At 61.4% G+C, this 22,286-nt stretch overlaps 2 protein-coding genes across 24 annotated transcripts in view; one reads left to right on the forward strand and one right to left on the reverse strand.

Annotated features, from left to right (window-relative positions):
• The window catches only part of GRINA (glutamate ionotropic receptor NMDA type subunit associated protein 1), a 595,197-nt gene that overhangs the window by 141,798 nt on the left and 431,113 nt on the right, over positions 1-22,286 (reverse strand). The window lies entirely within an intron of this gene.
• Positions 1-22,286, forward strand: part of PLEC (plectin) — a 124,175-nt gene that overhangs the window by 62,058 nt on the left and 39,831 nt on the right. For 2 of the 23 annotated variants that reach the window (XM_042463632.1, XM_042463634.1), the window contains exon 1: positions 7,546-8,071. The exons of 8 other annotated variants lie outside the window; for them this stretch is intronic. In XM_042463632.1, coding sequence (XP_042319566.1) covers positions 7,561-8,071 — 511 coding nt within the window. In that variant the 5' untranslated portion in view covers positions 7,546-7,560. Of the gene's footprint in view, positions 1-7,545; positions 8,072-8,820; positions 8,952-12,842; positions 12,964-13,371; positions 13,444-18,517; positions 18,715-21,559; positions 21,744-22,286 lie in introns of those variants that run through there. 13 more of the 23 variants (XM_042463649.1, XM_042463650.1, XM_042463652.1 and 10 more) reach the window with 8 other exon arrangements.

A 22,286-nucleotide genomic window follows, 5' to 3' on the forward strand; every position in this document is an offset into this window, starting at 1 on the left:
AGTTGGGGGGACTGGGTGGCTCTCCTGGTCTGGCGTCCTCTTCCATGCTGCCTCTCTCTTTCTATGGGGATGCTGCCTGCAGCCCGGTGGGGCTGGCTCTGGGCTGGGGCCTGCTGAGGCCATGCCAGGCAGACTGGGCTGGCAGCAAGAGGAGTAGGAGGCGGAAGTGTTGGCAAGGGCGGGCACACTCCAACGGGCGCCACGCTGACTCTGCACTTCCTTAGGCTGCTGCAGTGACACACTTGCGTCTCTGTGGGAAGGGAGGGCATGCGTGCGCCTATGCGCATATGCCTCCTGGTTAGACACACTTTGGCAGAGTGGGGAGGTGGGAGGGAAGGAGGGAGCCATGGGTCCCAAGAGCCCTATTTCTGGCTCTTCTCATGCACTGAAGTGTCTCCCAGGGTGAGGACTGTTGGAGGAAGACTGGGGAGGGAGGGGTCAGAGGTCATGCACCCCTCTGTTTGTGCACACATGCATCTGTGCTGGGGATGGAGAAGGGATTGGGGCCCACTCAGCAGTGCTAAGGAGCCCCTTCTCTCCTTTTTTTAGAAGCCAGGGGCTTGGGGAGACGTGTGTGTGTGTGTGTGTGTGTGTGTGTGTGGGGTGGGGGGGGTGGGATGCTGGGACTTTGTAGGGGGTCACCTCTTTCTGCCTGAAGGAGCCTGTGAGGCACGGAGGAGGAGAAATGGAGGCAACCCCCCCCTACAGACCTTTCCATTCCTCTGGATTGAGCCTCTGCTGCCCCCCCCCACACACACACACAGCCCCACTTTAGCACTTGGGATGAGAGGGACATTTAGAGACTATCCAAATGACCCTACATAAAGTTCGGGGATTTTACCCTGCTGCTAGTGTGGCAAGGGTCTCTTCCAAGGATGAACAGACATATGGACAGGGGTGCAAATGGCATGAAAAGCTCCCTTCCCTCCAGACCCACACTGTGGGGATCAGCCTCCCTCCCTATCCCCCCACACCAGTCCCTTGCTCTGCTTTCAGGTAGCACCAATTCCTAAATACTCCCCCCCCCAGAAGACCTGGTACTGTGGGATCCTGGGTCCTAAAATGGGCTCCCAGTATCCCATTAGTGGAGTGGGGAGGGGGCAGAAGTGGGCAGGTAGGGCTCACCCCAGCCAGCCAGCCTCTTCCCCATCCCTTGCATTTAGCTCCTGGCTGCTGCATTATGACTATGGCTTTTATTGCTAAAGCACCCCCTCAATTGGAGCTTGGGTCCCCCCCACCAGACCCCCACTGTACCTCCTTTCCCCAGGAAGAGATGCTGCCCTCCACCTTTGTACCCCCCAGCCGATCCCCAAGACCCATGGTGATTGCCCCCCACCCCAATCTGCTCACCCTCCCAGCCTGGCACAGAGCAGGGAGAGTGGACCCACCATCCATCCTATAGAGAGGCATTGGTGTTTCCCCCCTCTTTCCCTCTCTCCCCACTGGGAGGAAGGTGTTTTTGGGGAGAAGGGGGATTGGCCTATCTGTGCCCTTTCTGTTGGGGAGGGGGGCTGGTGCTGGGCCTGGGGAGTCTGGTGGCACCTGGGGGGCACTGCTGCGCCTCTCCTGGGGGTCATCCGGCCACATAAACTCAGAGGGTGCCACTCTGGACACAGCCTTCCCTCCACTATTAGCTGCGGTCATTCAGAAGTTTCTCCCCACTCCTGTTCCCTAATCCCCTTTTAGAACTCCCCACCACAACCATCACTTGTCAGCAAATTCCCAAACTGCATTGGCAAGAGAGAGAAAGGCTTCATTTTGTCCAGAATCCAGAACCAGCCAGACCCATCCACTGAGGGAGTGGCCAGGGATGGCTATTTCTGGCAGTAGGGCTGGGGGAGATGGGGCTTTACTTGTTTGGGCAGGTGGGCCCTTCCTGTCTCCGCAATGCCCTTTCCTAAGGGACAGGCGCTCTTTCAGGGTACCCCCATTTTGGAGGGAGTTGCGACACGGGGGGGGGGGGGGGTGTTTTTTCCTGGGCGGTTTTGGGGGGGCAGCAACCAGCAACCCCATTAACCCCCCCACCCCCGAGACCCACACCATGAGCAAACACACTTGGTTGTTAGTTTTATTTTCATGCAGCCTGGGACCTGTGGCAACTTAGACATTAAAACAGATAAAATAGAGTTAATGAATAGAAGAGGTTGATGTTATGACGCAAAGGGTCAGTAACATTGAAAATGATATAAAACAACATTATAACAATAATGTAACAATAACATTAAAAACAATATAAAACCCACCAATAAAAGCATGAAAGAGCAGTTCCACCCCTCTGCAATGAGAATGGAGACAACTAGGGGTTTACTTCTGTTGGGGGACCCCTCTCCAAAAAGCTGTTTCTCCTGGAGGAGTACAGCAGTGGCCCTTGCACCCCTTCTGGAGCCCCCTCCCCACGTGAGACAGGTGCCACTTTGCCGGAGGGAGGCTGGGGACACCAGACGGCTCACAGTTGCCTTGGAGCGGTCATTCTAGGGCCATAGGGTCAGAGTGCTGTGGGGCAGTTACAATTGGTCCTCCATATCCACGGATTCACCATCCTCAGATTCAAGCCTTGCTTTTGCCATTTATACAAGGGACACCATTTTACTATGTCATTGTTTTATTGGGACTTGAGCGTCTATGGATTTTGGTATCTACGGAGGGTCCTAGAACCAAATCCCAGTTTCAGGGGAAAGCCCTTGACTCTGAGTGGTTTCCCATTTGCATTTACTGGGTCCTCATTTTGCTATTCCTCAGGAAACCACTCAGAGTCAGGGGCTTCCCAGCAGATCATGATCCCCAATTAGCAGACACTCCTCCTGCTTTGCATGAGCCTCTCAGCCTGAGGCCGGCCTTCAGCAACAGAACAAGACACAGGCAAATCCCTCTGCATTCCCAGCCTCACACAGGATATATATAGACCCACTTTTTCCAGGCAAGCGTTCTCTGAAGATGCTGCTGTCGAAACGTCAGGAAGAAACTCTTCTAGAACATGCCACAGAGCCCCCCGAAAAAACCACAATCAATATTACATCCTTGTGTCTAATAGGACTTGAGCATCCATAGCTTTTGGTTTCTACAGGGGGTCCTGGCACCAAACCCCAGCAGATACTGAGGGCCCACTATCTGCCGTGGGCTGTAGCTTTTCCAAAAACAGGTCCAGGAATTACCTCAGGAGCCGTTTGGAGCAGCTGTGCTTGGCGTTTTCGGCTGTGAAGAAAAGGCCCCGCTTGAGAGCAGAGGAGAGGGTCTAGGCAGACCCTCTGGAGGAGGGCTTTCTAAAATTGGGGTAGAGGAGCAAGGGAACCATTTTGCTATAATGCTATAATAGTGTGTGTCAAAAGGAATTACTTGGAACAGCCTAGTCATCCTTGCAATGTAGGCCTTCTTCCTTCCTCTGTGAATCCCCCTTCCTTGCCCTGCTGTTTTCCCTATCTGGGGCTGGGCCGCTGTCTCTGGCCGGCTAAAACCCCAGCTTTGCCTAAAGGTGTGGGGAGGCTGGCCATGTCCCACTCAGCCCCCTGCTCTCCCCTCCTGGGCCTGGCTCCCACTCCAGTGATGTTTCCATGAAACAGCCCTGGGCTTGTTTCTCGGGTGTCATGGAAAGCATGCCCTGCTGCTTGGGCTGGGCTGGCGTTCCTTTGCCTGATTGATTGCTATCGCTTGAATCATACAGGAATCTTCCGGAGAGCAAGGCCTGGCTTTGGCTGCCTCCTGAAGGAAGTAGCTTGGCTCGCTTGCTGGAGGTCTGTGCTCATGCTCCAGAGTGGTGCACAGAAGTGCAGATGGCAGATGAGGGTGGAATTTCCACAGGATGTGGGGTGGGCCAGGCCTGCGAGGCTGACGTCTGGGAGGCTGGAGGCCTGGCTCTGGGCTCAGGAGCAATGTTGGGGTGGGCTAGGTGGCCCCGGGGGGGGGTCTCTTCCAACTCGAGGATGCTGTGGCTTGGATTGTCTGGGACTCTGGGCCTTTCTTTTTGGCTTCTCTCTTTCTCTCTCAGGGGAGTCTCTGCTTTTCCCAGGCCGTCGTCCTGTTGGCCAAGAAGGCCAGGTGTGCCCAGCCAGCCAGCCCAAGATGTTTTCCTGGCTAATGATTAGCTTGCCTGAACAATGCCGTTTCCTGCAGGCCGCCACTGGGCAAAGGGCCATGGACTGGGTGGGTTTAGGAGACACTCTCTCTCTCTCTCTCGCTCGCTTTTGGGGAATGTCCGGCCTAGAGCGGCTGGTGCCCCCTGCTGACAGCCACGGCCAAGCTCTGGAGGAGGGTGCCACGTGTCTCTTGCCTCCTCTTCATGGTCCTACTGGCTGAGGATTGAGGGGAAAGGGGGCTGAATGGAGGCAAGGTGCCAGGTGAAACGGAGTCCGTTGTGGGTTCAAGTGTGAACTCCAAGTAGCCGGCATGGTCCCCTGGGGGCCAGGTAAGCCTGAGACAAGGGACTGGGGAAGGTCTGATCTCCCATGATTGGTTTGGAACAGCTTCTCTGAAAGCCCAAGACTCCTTGCAAGTGTGTGTGTGCGCGCATGCGCGCTTGTTGTGCACACACTCCCTTGGTCTCCCCTCTTCTCTCACTCACAGATTCATATACCAATACCTAGGTCCTATGGAGGGCCTAAATACCGCCAAGGTACCGGATCCGTTCTGATTTTAGAAATTATGCAGGGTTAGCTGTGGTTAGTCCTTGGATAGGAGACTGCCAATGAATGCCAGGTGCTGGAAGGAACTGGCAAAATGGCAGATGGGGTGGGATATAAATAAATAAATATGATGATGATGATGATGATGATGATGATGATGATGAAAATCCTGTGGGGGAAAATCATGGGGTCGCCATATGTGGACAGGTGATTTGAAGGCACATGCACATGTGTGTGCATAAACACACTTATACCTGTGTCACGTGCACACCTTGTGCAATATCGAGCCAATGAGTGTCTGCCTGCAATGCTTGAACAGCACAAGATGGGAGAAAAGGTGGACCAAATGCTGGGGAGGGAGTGTTTTTTCTCCCCACCTCCCCCTCCCCTGCAGGGCTTGGGACTGTGCAGAGGACCACCTCTCAGGGGTATTGTGGAGGTGGATCCCTGAACAGGATACGTGTCAAAGGGATCTAGGAGTCCTAGTAGACCACAAGTTGAACATGAGTCAACAGTGTAATGCAGCAGCTAAAAAGGCCAATGCGATTTTAGGCTGCTTCAATAGAAGTATAGTGTCTAGATCAAGGGAAGTCATAGTGCCACTATATTCTGCTCTGGTCAGGCCCCACCTGGAATAATATTGTGTCCAGTTCTGGGCCCCACAATTCAAAAAGGACATTGAGAAACTGGAGCCATGTGTCCAAAGGAGGGGAACCAAAATGGTGGAGGGTCTGGAAACCATGAAGCCCTTTGAGAAATGACTTAGGGAGCTGGGGATGTTTAGCCTGGAGAAGAGAAGGTTAAGAGGTGCTATGAGAGCCCAGTTTAAATATTTGAAGGGGTGTCATTTTGAGGAGGGAGCAAGAAAAGGACACAATGGAGCAATGGATGGAAGCTGCAGGAAAAGAGATTCCATCTCAACATTAGGACGAACTTCCTGACAGTAATACGAGCTGTTTAGCATTGTATCACACTCCCTTGAAGAATATTGGAGTCTCCTCCTTTGGAGGTCTTTAAACAGAGGCTGGATGGCCATCTGTCAATGAGGGTGTTTTGATTGTGAGTTCCTGCATGGCAGAAGACTGGGGTTGGACTAGATGGCCCTTGTGGTCTCTTCCAGGTCTGATTTTAAGAAGGATGCTGGACTGGCTGGATCTTGGGGTCAGACCCTGTGGGGTCATTGCTCAACCTTTACACTTCCTCGCCAACCCAGTGCCCACAGGCCTCCTCCCATGTATTGGGTATTGGGGGGCGGTGTGCTTCAGCATCTCCATGTAGGTAGCATGAACAGGCCTGTGTTTCCAGGTGGCACCCGCGTCAGCCACCTGCATCTGTGTGTGTTGGTGTGTGTGTTTGCATGGAGAGTGGGGTTTCTGGCGCAGGAGCCAGAAGCAAATCCTGGGAAAATTGACACTCGGGGTCTGACGGGGGGGGGGGGGGGGTCAGCAGAAGGTCCTGGGAAAGGAAGGAGCTGCTTCACACATACGCCATGAAGGGCTTGTGCTTCAAACAGGGCGGGCAGCAGAGCCAGTCGGCTGGTGGATGAAGGGGGTGGTCAGCAGGGGACAAAGCCTTGGGGAGAGGGCAAAGGCACCTGGGCATCTCTGTGCCCATGCAGCCACTAGCAGGGCCTGGTGCCACAAATTCTCATTTGAGCCGCTCTGTGGCACAAGATTCTGTGTGTAAAACAGGTTAGTACCAGAAAGGCACCTGCCAGACATTGTCCTTTTCCAAAATGCAACGGGCAGAACTGAGTCTTGTGCCATTCTGGGTGCCCTGCTGGGATATTTTTTGTGGCTTGTGTTGGGAGTGTGGGCTGCTCTGGAGTCACTTCTTTTCCCTAGTTACTGTATGGTGGGCTTCCCCACTTGAGGCCCCTTGATACTGCGGGACATGATAGCATGCCCACTTGCACTTCATGGATGCAAACTGCAGGAAAAGGTTGCACCTGAACATTAGAAGGAACCTCCTGACAGGAAGTGCTGTTCAACTGCGTGGTGGAGTCTCTTGGAGGTTTTCAGAGATTGGGGTTTGACTGGAGACCCTTGGGGTTCCTTCCATCTGTATGGACTCTGTAATTCTGTAAACATTAGGAAGAACTTCCTGAGAGCAGGAGCTATTTGACAGTGGAAGAGGCTGCTGCCTCAATGCAGTTTGGTGGAGTCTCCTTTGGAGGCCAGTTTTAAAGAGAGGCTGGATGGCTTGGATGGTGTCTTTCTATATGGCAGCATGGGGTCTCTCCCAACTCCATGATTCTATGCTTTGGGGGTCTCTCAGGGACCCTGACTATCATGGGGGGGGGAAATGACTTTCCTCTACCTTCTGCCTGGCTGGCTAGCCTTGCCAGCTGCCCCCTCCCTCCCTCCCTCTGACCCACCCACCCACCCCATGCGCCCCACAGTTCCAGACTTGCCTCCCCAGCCCCAATCCAGTCAGAGCCGGATCTTTTTCCCTTCCTGCCACATGCTCTGGGCAGACAACATGCGCCTCCCCTTCTTCTGCCCACAGCCAGCAGCCTCTCGCTGCCAAGTTGTAGGAAACTCTGATGATGCGGATGGCTGGTGGCCACCCATTTAGCCATTCCTGCTCCTTGAGTGAGTCTCTGTCTGAGTCCCCCTCCTTCGCCTTCCTTGCTGCTGCGTCAGGGCTGGCAGTGCCCCCCAGCCAAAGGGAGAGGGAGGAAGGGAGCCAAACCACCGCCCCATCATCCTCTTTAGTAGTGAGGAGGGAGGGGGTCTCCCCCACCCTTGGCAGCTGGGGAGGAGTCGGAGCAGCCCTGTGAGCGTGCCCAGCAAGGCCTCTTAGGGGGAGGGAGGAAGAGAGGGAGGGTGGTGCTCCTTGGCTGCCGGTCAGTTCCATCTTGGATCTCCTTCCTGTTCTTGCTGGCCAGTCGACTGCCTGCCTCTCTGCCCCTGGCCCAGCAGCCCCACTCCTTGCGCTCAACATGGTGGCTGGCATGCTAATGCCCCTGGGGCAACTGCGTGCCATCTATGAGCTACTCTTCAGGGATGGGGTCTTGGTGGCCCAGAAGGACCCCCGGCCCCAGAGCCACCACCCACAGCTGCCAGGGGTCAGCAACCTGCAGGTCCACCGGGCCATGGCCTCCCTGCGCTCCCGTGGCCTTGTCCGGGAGAACTTCGCCTGGCGCCACTCCTACTGGTACCTGACGGATGATGGCATTGCGCACCTGCGCCAGTACCTGCAACTCCCATCCGAGATTGTGCCCGCCACCCTGCAGCGGGTACACCGGCCTGTGGCCACCGTCAGGCCAGCCTATCGCCCGCCCCATGTGCAGGCCGCGCCAGGTGGGGCCCTCAGCTGCCCGCCCAAACCTCAGGAGGGCTCACGACTGGCCTACCGGCGGAAGGAGGAAGATCCAGCCATTGTACGTGCGGCACACGTGGAGCCAGTGAGGGTAGCGCCAAGGGTGGCATTGGACAGCAGCCCTGATGAAGGTCAGAGACCCCCTGGGGATGGGTCAGAGGTGAAAGGAGGCCTACAAAGTATGGGTCTGCCTGGGGTGTGATGTTATCGTGGCATGTGGGCATTTTGTTTGGGCGTGCTACTTACTGTGGAGAGTGAATGGCCGGTGAATGGCCACTTGGCTCTTGGCAAGACTTGCCAGACTGCCTCTTCTCTCTCTGGGTTCTTGCTCTCCTCTGGTGCTAATGTGTGCGTCTAAATCTCTGGGGCGTGGTGTGGAGCTGTTGTTCCAGACTGGTTGCCGTGGGGTTCATGGGCCGGCAGTCATTCCAGGGAGTGTTGTGTTCCTCCTCCCCACAGTCTGGGGAAAGAGAAGGTCTCCCCACATGTCCATTCATTCATTCATTCATGCTTCTTCCAAGGCCTCACTCAGGAGCTGGCAGAGATGCCAGAGAAAAGGGGGTGCCCAGCACCCAGTAGTAGGCTTCTTTTTGAGGGGAGCCCTGTCCTCCACAGCTGGCTTCCTCTGCCTCATGGGTCGCTCCCCAGAGCCAGAGGGCCCCCCATCCAGGGTGCTGTGGTCTATTCTGGGGCAGGCCCAGAGATCTGGGGTGGGCGAAGGGGCCCTCCGTCCCTGGCTGACAGGTGGGCCGCAGCTGCTGCCTTTCTATCCTTAGCCAGACACGGCTTCTTCCCGGGCTGGTGGGCAGGCACCACTCCCTAGACAAGTGTGCCACCGCCCGCTGGCCGCCTCCTCCTCTTTCTGCCTGCCAAGGTCAGAGGGGCAGTTGGTGCTCTGCCCCATGGAGCCTGCAGGAGCCAGAGAAGCCCTGGCCGGAAGGGCCCCAGAGCCCCAGAAAAGGAGGCAGCCACGCAGGGGGCGCAGAAGGAAGGGACCTCCGCCTGGTGAAGGTACCCCAGGAGACGTCTCCGCTGCAACTGGTGCCCCAGAAAACTGCCACCCACATGCCCACCCTACATGGCATGGAGGCTGGTGGGCTGACCACCGCCTCTCTTTGGCCTGGACAGAGGGGTTCTCCCTCTCTCATTCTCCTGACCATGGCGGGGGGGGGGGGGGGGCTGCCCATTTCAATGCCCGGGGGGGGGGGGGGGGGGTTTCCGGCTGATGGTGGATGCCTCTGGGGCAGTCCATGGGGGAGGGGGGCACTGTTGGGTGGGATGCTGCATTGACACCTCTGTGGCCAGTGGCCAGGCCTTCCTCCAACAAGGCCAGTGTGTTTTTTTGGAGGGTGGGGTGTCTCCCTCCAGACCCTTCCAGCCCCCCCCCCCCCACTATTCCCTGCCCTTGGGGCCCCTGGGCCAGGGCGACCAGAGGTCCTCTTTTCCCGGACACAGCAGCATGCGGCCCGGTCTCCCTCCCGCCCCTTTGAAGGCCTGACTTGGGCCCCGGCAGAGATGCCCCGGAGGGGGCTGCCCAGGGCAAGGCTTCGGGGGGGGGGGCCCCCTCTGGAGGCAGGGAGTGATCCTTCTGTAAGTGCTCTTTCGCTTTCCTTGGGGGAATGCCCTCCGTTCTTCTTCAGGTCCTCCTTTGGAGTGTCCTCCTTTCCCAGGACATGTCCTCCACTTCCGCCGGAGCAAGATCAGGCGGCAGCAACTGATCCTCCTCCTGCCAGCTCCGCTTTCCTTGGGGGAATGTCCTCCTCGGGGGTCCGCTCTGGCAGCTGGAGCCCCTGATCCGGGGAGGAAGAGGGGGTGGGCCTGGCCTCTGCCTCAGTCTGCCGGGGCTTGTCCGGGAGGCTGGGCGCCAGGAGCGAGAGGGAGCCGCCCGGAGTGGCGGGTGCCATGGCCGCCCCTCCGCCGGCCCTGGCCTGGGAGGACGGGCGCTACTTCATGGAGGACCTCATCCAGCAGGGGCAAGGGACTCTCGGGACAGCGGAGGAAAGGAGGTCTAGAGTGAGAGGGGCCAGGGCCAGCCTCCCAAAAGCCCCCTTGTCTCTGTCTGTTTGGGGGCTGGGCCTTCTTCTCCTCCGGGGGGGGGACCAGGGTGAGAGTATGGGGGGGCTCTATGCCTTGGGAAGGTCGGCCCCATCCTTTCCGCCGTTGGGGGGGGGGGGGGTGGAGAGGCGCAGGGAGGGAGCCCCTGCCCTCTTTCCGGGGGGCAGCTCCCCATCAAGGGGACTGGACCCCCCTTCCCCCGGGGCTTTCCTTCCGCAGCTGCTTCCAAGATGGGTTTCAGGGGAGGGGATCTTCCTGGGGATCTCTCCCCCCTTTAGCTCAGCAGCAGATGGCCCCGCCCCCTGCCTGCCACTCAACGCCTGGTGCCCCCCCGGGCCTGCCCCCCACCCTCCTCGCCCCAAGACTCTGGCTGAGGGGCTCCTGTGGCCCAAAGAGCAAAGGCCACCGCAGGAGCCTCCCTCCCAGCTTCTTTCCTTCCTTCCTTCCTTCTGCATAGAAAGCTTGGGTGATGGTCGCACTGGATCTGTAGAGTTGGGGGGGGGGGGGCGAGGCCCCACAGGGCCCCCCCCCCCCCCCCCCAAGGCCAGTGCTTTGATTCCACCCAAACCTTCAGAAGGCCTCCTTCTCTGCTCCCAGGGAGGAGGGCTGGAGGGGGGTGGCCCTTGAGACCTTCCCCAACTCGAAGGGAGGCCATCCAGCCTCTGCTTAGAGCCTCCCCAAAGCATCTGCCACAGAGAGGTCAGCAGAGGGCCCTCTGACCATGGACCCCTGCGGACTGACCATGGGGGGGGGGTCTGGTCTGGGGGTGGCCCAGGGAGGGTCCTGGCCGAGGCATGGGAGGCATGGCATGCCTGAAGCAGGGGGCCATTTTATGTACAAAGAGGAGGGAGAGGAGAGATTCCTTTCCAGGCGGCTGCACCAGGCGCAGGCAGAGGCCTGTTGGCCTTCAGGGAGAGAGCCCAGCCTCGGCAAGGGGAAGGGGGCCGGAACTGGGGCAGATGGGGGCCTCGAATGGCCCTTTAGGTGAGCCTGGGCTCTTCATAGAATCACAGAATCATAGAGTTGGAAGAGACCGCAAGGACCCTGATCCAGTCCAACCCCCCTTCTGCCATGCAGGAAATCCCAATCAAAGCCATCCAAGCCTCTGCCTGAAGACCTCCAAAGGAGAGTCCACTACACTCCGAGGAAGGAGTCTGTTCTCAGGAAGTTCTTCCTAATCTTGAGCTGGAATCTCTTTCCCTGGAGCTGCATCCATTGCTCCATTGGGTCCCATTCTCTGGAGCAGCAGAAAACAAGCTTGCTCCCTCCTCAATATGGCATCCCTTCAAGTATTTAAACAGGGCTCTCATATCACCTCTGAACTGTCTCTTCCTCAAGCTGAACAAATCTAGCTCCCCAAGTCCTTCTTCATAGGGCTTCATGGTTTCCAGACCCTTCACCGTTTTGGTTCCCCTCCTTTGGACACATGGCTCCAGTTTCTCAATGTCCTTTTGGAATTGTTTTGCCCAGAACTGGACCCAGGATTATTCCAGGTGGGGCCTGAGCAGAGCAGAATAGAGGGGCACTATGACTTCCCTTGGTGTAGACACTAGACTTCTATTGATGCAGCCTAGAATTGCATTGGCCTTTTTAGCTGCTGCATCGCACTGTTGACTCATGTTCAACTTATCATCTACTTGGACTCCCAGATCCCTTTCACATGTAGTTTCATTCATCCAGGTGTCCCCCATCTGACACTTCTCCTGGGGTCAGGCCTCTCCTGCATCCCTTGCCAGAGGGTCATCTTGCTGGCCAAATGGGGTTTTTAATGGGTTTTCCAGGATACGCAGCCATGTTGTAGAAGCGTTTGTTCCTGAGCGTTTCGCCAGCATCTTCAGAGAAAAGGAGATGCTTTCCAGCTCCCTCTTTTTTGGGGAGGGGGCTTAAGGGGGCAATGTGTAAACAATATTTCCAAACTGTGGATGTTTGGACCCATGGATAAAACAGTTGGTGGCTATGGAGGGCTGACTGTGTGCAAAGGGATCTTGTAGCGCCTTTGAGAGTAATGGAAGGCAAGCCGTTGGGAGCATGAGCTTTTGTGAAGATTTGGGTCTACTTCCTCAGATGCATCTCTCATCATACAATTTGTTATGATCTCTTCCCCGTTTCTGGCTGTGGATCCAGACAGGGAACCATCAAGAGAAACCACAGCAGCAGCATCCAAAAGCAAGACAAAGTAAAAGCCGTAATTTAAAAACTGCGTTTGAGATTTTGGTGGAGGAGGAGGAGGAGGAGGAAGCCTCCAGCAGGGTCTCCTTCCACCTGGAGCTCTTTAATGGGGAGGGGGCTGTGCCTTGGGACCCTGACCAATGTCATGGGCCAGGAATCCTCCGAAGGTGGCTTGGCCCTTCTGCCTCTGAAACAGAGCCTAGTGCTTAGCATCCCTCGGTGGCTTTGCATCCAAGTCCTACCCAGGGCTGGCCCTGCTTAGCTCCCAAGATCAGATGGGATCTGGGGCCTCAAGTCATCTATTTCCATGGTGCACAGGGTTTTCTTAGGCAAGGACAAGTGGGCCCTGACATCATTGTCCTTCGTTGCCAGGACACACGCACAGCCCCCCCCCCCCGGTGGCTCTGCGGTGGCAGCCCTCGGTAAGAATGGCAAGGCAAGCTTTGCTTTTGGGGCTGTCATTTCCCAGCATGCCCAGGCTTAGGGAGCTGAAGGGCCCCTTCCCCGGGCAGAGCCTTGGGGATGAGCGATGCTCCCTCCAGGGCCCGGGGTGGCCTTCTTCGGCCTCCCCTCCTGGGGGCGTGGCCTCCCCCTCCCCCTCCGGAGCCGGGCGTCAGGCTCTCTCTCGGTGGGTGGCCTGGGCGCTATTTATAGCCTCCCTCCCCCGAATGGCCCCCGGGGAGCCGCTGGGGCTGACCCAGAGCAGGCGCCCTCCGCTCGGACCCTCACTCGGACCCTGGCCGCTGGGCTGCTGCGGCTGCTCCAGTACCCCCCCTCGCCCCCATGAAGATCGTGCCCGGTAGGCCTCGAGGGAGGGAGGGGAGGCCCTGGCAGACCCTGCCTGCCCTGGGCTGCGGAAGGGCCTCTCAGGAGGCCAGGGAGGGCCAGGGGGCTGCTGCTGCTGCTGCTGGAGGGAGAGGTCGGGGTCCGGGGCCCGGCTCCGGCTCCTGGGTCTGCGTTGCGGGCGAGGGAGGGAGGGAGGGAGGGAGGGAGGGAGGGCTGGAGGGGGAGGAGGATCCTGGGCTGTGGCTTCTCCTCTGGAGGGGCCTCCCCGGGCCAGGCGCCCTCCTCCCTCCCTCCCTCCCTCGCAGCGCCGCCGGAGAAGGAAGGGCACCGGCCGGAGCCTATTGCTGCCGCGGGCGGGGGGCTTCGGCGGCCATGGAGCCCGGGGGCGGCGGGGGCGGGGGTCTCTTCCCTTCGCTGGTGGTGGCCGGGCACGCGCTGAGCCTGGCCCTGGTCTGGTACCGGCGCCGCGGGGCAGCGGGACAGCAGCTGCAGGGTGAGTCAGCCGCTCAGCCAGCGGGGAAGCGGCGGCGCTAGGGCCCCGCGGAGGGCGGGCGGGGGCGGACCCTCCTCCTCCTCTGGACGAAGCCCCCTCCCGCCCTGGCGCCCCTTAACTCCTTCGCCGCCGGACACGATCAGGCCTGCCTTTGGGGGCTTGCAGCCATTCCCTCGGCCCTGCTCCCCCCGCCCCGCTCCATCCCCTCTTGGGGAGGGGAGGGGCCTCACAGCCAGCCCTCCGGAGAGGCGACCTGGAACGGCCCCGAAGTCCTTGGGCGCCTTTGACATTTCAAGCCCCCCCCCCGACTGGCTCCGGGGAGGGGAGGGGAGGGGGCTGCCTTGGGGCTAGAGGGCCTTTGGGTTGGCCTCCTGCTTCCCAACTTGGGGGCCTCGGGGGGAGGGTGGATCGGGGGCTGGGGGGCCGAGGGGGGCAGTGGCGCCCCCCGCCTTTCCTTCCCGGGGGGGGGGGCTGGAAAGGCCCCCCGCGATGTTTCTCTGCTGCCGAGGCCCCCCAGCCCCCCCCCCCCTTAGAGCTGTTTCTGGCGCCTTGGAAGGGGGTCCCTCGGACGGAGCCTCCCCCGCGAAGGGGACTGGAAGGAAGGGGATTTGGGGCGCCTTTTGGGGGGGCTCTGGGTCCCAGGTGCGCCCGTTTTCCGGGGAGGGCTTTTATTCTGACGAGGCCCCGGTGCCCTCGGTGCCAAGGGCGGCAGGTGGCACCTGGGAGGGATCCTTGTGTGTGTTTTGGGTCTGGCTGTTTATTTTTGCCCGCGGGGGAGGCGGGGCCTTCCGGCTGTTGCTGTGGGGGCGGGGCAGTCAGGGCCCAGCTGTCTGTCTTTGGGAAGGGGCCAGAGGGGGGGGGGGCTGGCAAGGGGCCTGGGGCTAGTTGGGGGTCCGGCCTCCGCCTTCCCGCCCCCTCCCCCCCCACCTGGAGGGCAAATGCCTTCCCCGACCCTCCCAGAGGCCTCCCCTCCTGGCTTCCTCAGTCCCAGGAAGCCCCCCACCCACGGGACGTTAGTTCTGGGCCTCTGAGCATGGGCAGAGTGCCACTCTCTGTGACGCCTCTTTTGAGGGCCTCCCCCACAGAAAACGTGGCCTCCACCGACGCCGCTCAAAGAGTGTGGCCTCACTGGGGGAGGGGGCTTCCTGGGGTCGGAAACACGCCGCCTGGCATCCCCCCAACCGCCCCCCCCCCCCACAATATTTCCAGAGTCCGCGGAGTTCCCAGAACCAATGCCACCCTTTCCGGGCATCGCCCTGGATGCCCCCCCCGTGTCCTGCTGCCATGGCAACGCCTGACTGACGGGCCGCCCCCCCTCACCCCGCCCGAAAGCCAAAGTCAGCGCTGCCAGGAGAGCAGCTGCCCCGGAATGGAAACTGAAACCAGGAGGGGAGGGGAAGAAAGGGGTGCAGGGGACAAGGAGCCCCCCCCCCCAGACCCACAGTCCCTCCCCTTCTTCTGCCCCCCCGGGCCCTGGATGGGGCAGAGGCCTCCCGGGCAGGGAGGGCTTGGGACCCCGGGAGCCCTCCTCTTGGGGCAGGCAGTCCCCCTGGGCCCCATTGGGAGCCTTCCCTTCGGAGCCAGCCCTCCTCCTCCTGCTGCTGCTGCCTTCGGAGCGGGGCGGGGGTCTCGGGCAGGCCCTTGCTCCCTGGCACCGGCCAAGGGGAGGGCGAGGAGGGCCTGTGCCCGAGACCTGCCCCCTTCCCTCCTGGCTAATCCCCGCTTGGGCCGGGGCCTGTTCCCGGGCAGAGCGGCGCTGCCCCGCGGGGCTGCTGGGCCCGATGCCCGGCCGGACCCTCCTCCTCCTCCTCCTCCGCCGCCGCCAAGGTCGCTCGCAGCTGCCCCGAGGCATCATCCCACTCTGGGCAATGCCTGGCCTGGCAGCCTGGGCGGCTGGGGGTCCCTGGGCTGCAGTGCCACCCCTGGGCCCGGCCCTGGCCCTGGCCCTGGCCCTGGCTGGGGCTGGTGGGCCACCTGGCCCCATCTCTCTCCTTGGGTCCGGGACGCCGTGTTCCCAGGGAGGGAGGCAGGGGCGGCCCCACCCGGAGGCTGCCAGGCTATTCTTAGCCCCCCAGAGGCGGGGAGGGCACGGCACGGGAGGGGGCGCTTGTTGGCCTGGAGACCAAGCAGGACCCCCTGGGCTCTGATGGGGCCGGACCCCCAAATAGACTCCTGGAGAGTCGGACTGAGCCCCAGCGGAGGGGCTCCTGGCCGCCTTGGCCTGGCCTTCCTTGGGGGCTGCTCTCTTGCTGGACCTTGTTGCTCCTCATCATGTGGTTGTTGCGCTTGTGTGCCTTCAAGTGGTTTCCGACTTCTGCCCCCCGCCATGGGTACTTTCTTGGCCAGGTTTCCTCAGAGGAGCTTGCTCTGGCCTTCTTCCTCTGGGGCTGAGAGAGTGGGACCTCTCTCTGGCCCAAGGGTCGCCCGGTGGGCTGCAGCCAGAAAGCGGGGGCCGCAGGAGCTCCCCTGGGCTTGAGGCGACTTCCTCCGGTGCAACTGAGTCTGGGGAAAGCCTCCTCCTGTCAGTGAGTCTCCTTAGCATCATTATTGTTGTTATTATGATTGCCTCCAAATGCATCTGAGGAAGGAGGCTGGCCTCCAGGGAAAGGCATGCTGCCAACTGCTTCCTTTCGCTGAGTCTGCAAGGGGCACAGCAGCCCTTTCCAGGCTGCGTCCTGAATCCTACTCTAGTCCAGAGTCTTACTCCAAGGCTCCGACCACTAGGCCCTGCTGCCTGGGGCTCTTGCCTGGCCTCAGTATTATGACCATTAATACTCTTGTCTTTGCTGTTGTTATCCCTCCCCCCCCGTCCTGGGCCTTCCCCCCAAGACTGGGGCTCCCGGGGAGGGACCCAAGGAAGAGGGCATGAGCCCCGTTGGAAACACTCGCCAGGAGGCCCAGAGCCTCCTCAAAGCCAGTCTTTCCTGGGGAGGGAAGGAGTGCTCCTGGCCTCCACTGGAGGGAAGGAAGGGAAGAGAGGCCTGAGGCTGGGCCCGAGGCCCTCTTGGCCCGGAGAGGCTCTGGCCCTTTGTGGCCCTGGAGCTTTGCTTTGGGGCCAGAGACCCACTGGCTGAGCCCCCGAGTTAAACCCCGCCGGGGAAAGTCAGCCTTCAGGGGCTTCCGATTGATGGCTGGAGCCTCTCTCTGCCAGGGGCTTTCCTCCCAGGTTTCCTCAGGGGAGGCTTGCCATGGCCCTCCTCTGAGGCTGAGAGTGTGTGCCTCACCTGGAGGGTTTCCATAGCACTGAATCGAGTCCCCCACCCACCCCCAGGGCGCGGCTGGAGGGAAGGGAAGCTGGCTGCGGAGGCCTTGCTCAGACTTTCCGCTTCCCTGGGCCAGATGTGGGCTTTTGGGGGGGGGTCAGGAAGGAGGGAGGCTGACTCACTTCTCCCTGGCGCTTTGGGCCCCTCCCTCCCTCCCCAAAGTCTGTCCAGATGGCTGCCTCCTCCTCTTGGTGGGGAAGGCCTGCCAAGGGATTTCGGGGCCTGCCTTTGGGAGTCTGGAGTGCTCTGGCTGCGAGGGATGGCGAGGGGCTCAGGGCTCAGGGCCCAGGCCAAGGCCCGCACACCAAGGGCCTTCGGGGCACCCTTTTCAGGGCCAGAAGGTGCGCTGACAGGAGCCCACGTTCCCTCCCAGGACTGGCTCCAGGGCCCTCTCGTCCGACCTCATTCTGCCCTAGAGTTGGAAGAGACCCCCAGTAGGGCCCTGACCCAGCCCCAGCCCCTTCTTCTGCCCTGCAGGAACTCTCAGTCAAAGCCCTCCTCCCCCATCTCTGGCTTGGAGTGCAAAGGGAGGCAGGGAGCCCGATCTGGGTGTCCCTCCTGCCGCCTTATCTGCTCCTGGCAGGCCAGCCCTGCTGCTGCTGCTGCTGCTGCTGCTGCTCTCTCTGGGGGTTCCCAATGTGGCGACTTTCCAGAGCTTTGGGTGTGACTTTGGTGCCTGGCTCTGTTTCCGTGCAGTTTGGGTGACTTTGGCCCATGTCCGCTCCAGGCCTTGGCCGTCTCCCACACTCACCGCTTTCAGCCAATCAGAGAGAGGACTGGGGAGGGGTCGCCGCCCCGCCCTCAGGAAGCCCTCTCCCTCTGAAGTCTAGCTTTCCTAGGTGCATCATGGGAATTGTAGTTCATTGTGGCGCCAGAGCTCTTTCTCACAAAACTACCCTTCCCAGGGTTCCCTAGCACTGAGCCAGGGCAGCTAAAGCGGTCTCAAACGGGATTATTTCTGCAGTGCGGCTGCAGCCGAACAGGTTTCCATTTGGCACAAAGCTCCCTGGAGCCCCTTCATGTCCAAATGAACACCTTCAAAGGGCGGCGGAAAGATTCTTGGGTTGGTTTTCATGGGGCTTTGGCGAGTGAGACTCAGTTCCAGTTCTTTGTCTTCAATGAGGGCGACCTTTGATTGCCATCGTCAGATTCCGGGGACTTTTCGGGGGGGGGGGTTTGGGGCATGCTCTTCGGGGCTTCTGGCTGCCTCCTCCTCCTCCTCCTCCTCCTCCTCCTCCTGCCGCCAGTCCGGAGAAAGAGGAAGGAAAGGGCTGCGGTCAGTCGGGGGGGGGGGGGAGGGGGCGGCGTTTGGGGGGGCCTCCTCCTCCTCCTCCCCCGCCTTCCCTGGCAGAAGGAGGGGAGCGGGGTCCCCTAACAGGCCCGGCCCCCTTCTAGCTGCCTCCGCCGGACCGGGGCTGGCCAGGAAGGGAAGAGCCGGCCAGAGGCAGCAGCCATGGGCGGCCGCCGCGACCCCTTCTTCCCCGCCTGGTGCTGCTGCTGCTGCTGCCTCTCCTCTTCCTCGGAGGAGGAGGAGGGCTTCGCAGGTAGACTGAGGAGACCCCCGAAGGAAGGGAAGGGCCCCCCCCGGCTGGTCCACGGAGGGAGCCGGCCAAGGGAGTCCCTGGGAAGCGGCCTGGAGGAGGCGCTGAGGCGGCGGCGGCGGCTGGGCAGCAGCAAGGCGGGAAGGGGGGAGGAGGAGGAGGAGGAGGAGGAGCGCCCAGGGAGGGAGGAGGGCCGAGACTCAGGCAGCAGGCAGCAGCAGCAGCCTCCTCCTCCTCCTCCTCCGGGGCCAGTGGCGGCGGCGGCGGCAGCGGGGCCTAGTGGTGCTGGCCTGCTTGGGCCATGTCCGGCGGCGCCCCTTCTCCTGCTCCTGCTCCTCCTCCGGGGCCTTCGCTGGAGGGCCCCTTCTTCGCCCCCAAGAGGGCGGTGCTGCTGGGCGGCTCGGAGTGGCTGGTCGCCCCGGAGACCCACCGCCAGCGCCTCCTCCGCGGCCTCCTCTGCTGCCTCGGTACGTCCCGCGGGAGCGGGAGGGAGGGAGGCCTACCTGGCAGGGACGGCGGGCTCTTCCCAGCTCCTCGGGCGGGGCGGGGTTAAGGGGGGGGGCGGGCGGGCTCCTCCTCTCCGTCGCCGAGGCAACCGGCTCCTCTCCGCCCCGCCCCCCCGCGCAGGCGTCCTCCTTTCCCAGGACATGTCCTACATTGCGTCACCAAACTGTCCTCCCCAGAGTCCCAGGAGAGGCGCCACATTTGACTGCCGTCTCCCCGGGAGGAATTCCCCGGTGTCCTCCATTTGGAGCAGGGCCTCGGAGAGGGAGAGGGAGAGAGCCTGAAGCCCCTGTGGCTCTCGGAGGCAGCCTTCGGAGCTCCTTCCCCGAAATGCACCTGAGGAAGTGGACTGAAGTCCGCAGAAGCTCCTGCGCCAACGCCTTTCTTCCGCGGAGCCTCTCTCCAGACCCAACCCAGGGAGCCCCATCGCTTGGGATTCTAGCCACAGATGGATGTTTGTAGCTTTCATTCAGGTGGTGCCTTGTCCTCCTCTGCAGTTGGGACATTGGTCGCTCTGCTTGTGCCCCGCGGGCAGAGAGGGGTCTTGGTCACCCCCAGCCCCCAATTGCTGGCATGCCCTGCGATCCCCAGGAGACCTTTGGACCCAGAGGAGGGCTCCCAAGAGCTTGGGAAGGCTGCTGTGGGGGTCCAGACCCCCTCCTCCTCGAGAGGCTTTCCCACTACAGCCCCCATCATCCCCTCTCCGCAGCCGGTCTGGACGGTGGGCAGAGGGGCCTGGAGGGAAACTTGGAGACTGTCCGCTGCAGAAATGAAGCAGCCTGGCACCGCCGGGAACCCTGGGATTTGTAGTAGGGTCTCAACACACTGCAAAGCCCAGGAGCCCTTAAAGTGGTGTGGAACTGCTCTGGCTTCTGCAGTGTGGAAGCCCCATCCTCGGGTGCCAATCCTGACCCAGGCGCCTGAAGCCCCTGGGGCCCTTGGAGTCACACTCTCTCAGCCTCAGGAAGGCAAGGGCAGAAAACAAGCAGCGGAGTAGGAAAGGACTCAGGGGAGCACAGCAACAGCAAGGAATCCCATGCCCCCCCCCCAAACCCCTGGGGTGGCAGCTCTTCTCTGGGGTCCTTAATGGAGGCTGAGCATTTAGTTGGGAGTGGGACCCTTTTTATTGTGGCTGCGGTTTCCATTGTGTCTTCAAAGCCCGTTTTGAGAGGAACTGGGTGGGAGGGGCCACTGGGGGCGGGTTGTATTAGTCTCATTAGCCTCATTAGTCTTATTAGTCTTCTTATTAAGCTCATTATTCTCAAGCGCCGCCGCACAGACGATGCTTTGGACCGGAGGGTCCCCCGCCCTCAGGCTCACAGTCTGACCCTGAAGAGGTTTGGGCGCCAGGGCCACGGGGGGCCCCAATATCTGCCTTTTGGGGGCGCCCCTGGAAGGGACCGGGAAGGCTAGGGGGGGGGGGGGTCAGCCCGATCTTCCTGCCCCGGATTGGAGCCCCTTTGAATCCTGAGAAGTGGGTTTCAAATTATATATAGGGTTGGCCTGTTCTGGGAGCCTTTGTCCCGTATAGACTCCTCTATAAGGCTATAGACACTTCAGCCAAGAAACTGACCCCAAAGACTGAGCGGACTTAGCCAGGAGGCAGGGAGGGAAGGCCGCCTTTTAGAGATGGGTTTGGACTTGGGTCAGCCTTGCGGAAACATGGGGGGGGGTCATGTTGGCAACGAGCCAGGTTTTGGGGGGGGGCAAGGCTCTCCCTCCCTCCTTCCCTTCCCTCCCTCCCTCCCTTATCTGGGGGCTCTTGGGAAAGCTCCGGGGTTTGCCTGGGGTCCATGTGCCCCTTGGGCCTTCCCTCCTTATCTTTTTCCTTTTTGGGTTTTTTTGTGGGGGGGGCTTGCTGAATGCCATGTTCTAGAAGGGTTTCTTCCTGACGTTTGCCGCATCTCTGCCCCGATGCAAGCCAAGATGCTTGCTTGCAACCTCAGGAAGAACCTTCTAGAACATGCGGCATTTACAGAGCCCCCCGGGACCGGGAAAACCCACAAAGAGAACGTCTCGTCTTTCTCCCCCATTGGGCGTTGGCATCTCCCCCCCGGGCATCCTGTGCCCAGATGTTGGGCAACATCTGGATCCGGGCGGGGCCTGGCTCCGCTGGAATGTCCGGGGGGGGGGGGCAAGTACAGGAAGGGCCACAGGGGGCCTATGGAGGCAGGGATGCTTGGAGTCTGAGTTCCTGCATGGCAACTCCAGGCTTCTCTGCCCTCCTCCTCCTCCTCCCCGCTGCTTCGCTGGGCCCCTTCTGGGCCTTTGGGCAAAGCCTGGCCTTTCCTCCGGGGAGCCATCCAAGGCCTTGCTAGCCCTTCCCGGCTTCCTTCCTCTGGAGAGAGGACTGAGCTCTCCTTCCTCGGATGCCCTTAGAAGGAGGAGAAGGGCGATCTTGGGGCCCCTCGGAGGAGGAGGCTCCGGGGAGCTTGGGGCTGCCTTCCCGGGGCTCTCTCTCGCTCTCTCTCGGGGGTCCCTTGCCTGCCGCCTGCGTCCAAGGCCCCGAGGAGCCCTGGCTGGGGCTGCCCTCCTTCCCTGCCTTGGATCCTTCCGCCGAGGCGGGCGGGGGGCCCTTGGGGTGCCGGGGGGCTTTTGCACAGGGCCAGAGGACAGGAGGAGGGGGGGCTGCTGGGAGGGGGCTGCCGTCCAGGTTGCCCTGCCGCCCAGGGCCCCTCCCGAGGGGCGGTCCTCCGCAGGGAGGCGGGCGGGCGAACAGGGCAGGGCAGGGCAGGGCAGGGGGCAGGGCCGGGCATCCGGCGGGGAAGAGGAGGAGGAGGAGGGAGGCGGCCGGGGAAGCAGCCTCAGCCCAGCCAGGAAGCCAGCCGACCGTCCGCCCGTCCCTGGCTCGCCTGGCCTTCCCGAGGCCCGGGGCTCAGCCTGATGTCTCGCCCGGCGGCGCGGCTGCGGAGCCGAGGAGGGGCCCCCGGGGGCCAGGAGGAGCAGGAGCTCCTCTACAAGGCCCTCCTCCGCGCCTCCGAGGGCAAGAAAGGTACCTTCCCCCCGGAGGGCAGCCCCTGGCCTTCCCGGGCCCCGGTCCTGCTCTCTCCTCCGGTGGCCAAGGGCACCCTTCGGGCTGCCAGCCCAGGTGCCCGGGCTCCTCTGCCCTGCGAGCTGCTTTCCTCCCTGGCCCTGCTGGCTCCGGGCAGCAGTGGGCACCTCGCTCCCTCCCTGGCCCTGAGCCTTGGCATGGCCCTGGGCTTGCCCCGATCTGCCCGGCGTCGGCGCCTGGGGCCAGGCTTCCTGCTTTCCGGCGGCTGGCTGTGGGGCACACCCTTCTTCTTCTTCTTCCCTGCCGGTGGAAAGAGAGGGCTTTCTTTGGGCCGGGCTCCGAGGCAGACAGGCCCCGAGGAAGGGCTCCCAAGAGGAGGGATCGGGGCCACTTGAGGGAGGGGGCCCATTGGGGCCTGGTGGAAAGTGGCCCCCGGGGGAGGAGGGGGCCCCGCCTGAGTCAGGGCTGGAGGGGGCCATCATGGCCTGGCTGCCTGCCTTCCTTCCTCTTTAGGGAGTCAACGGGGGGGGGGGGCAGGGAAGG

Source organism: Sceloporus undulatus, chromosome 4 (assembly GCF_019175285.1).
Source record: "Sceloporus undulatus isolate JIND9_A2432 ecotype Alabama chromosome 4, SceUnd_v1.1, whole genome shotgun sequence".
Lineage (NCBI taxonomy): Eukaryota > Metazoa > Chordata > Lepidosauria > Squamata > Phrynosomatidae > Sceloporus > Sceloporus undulatus.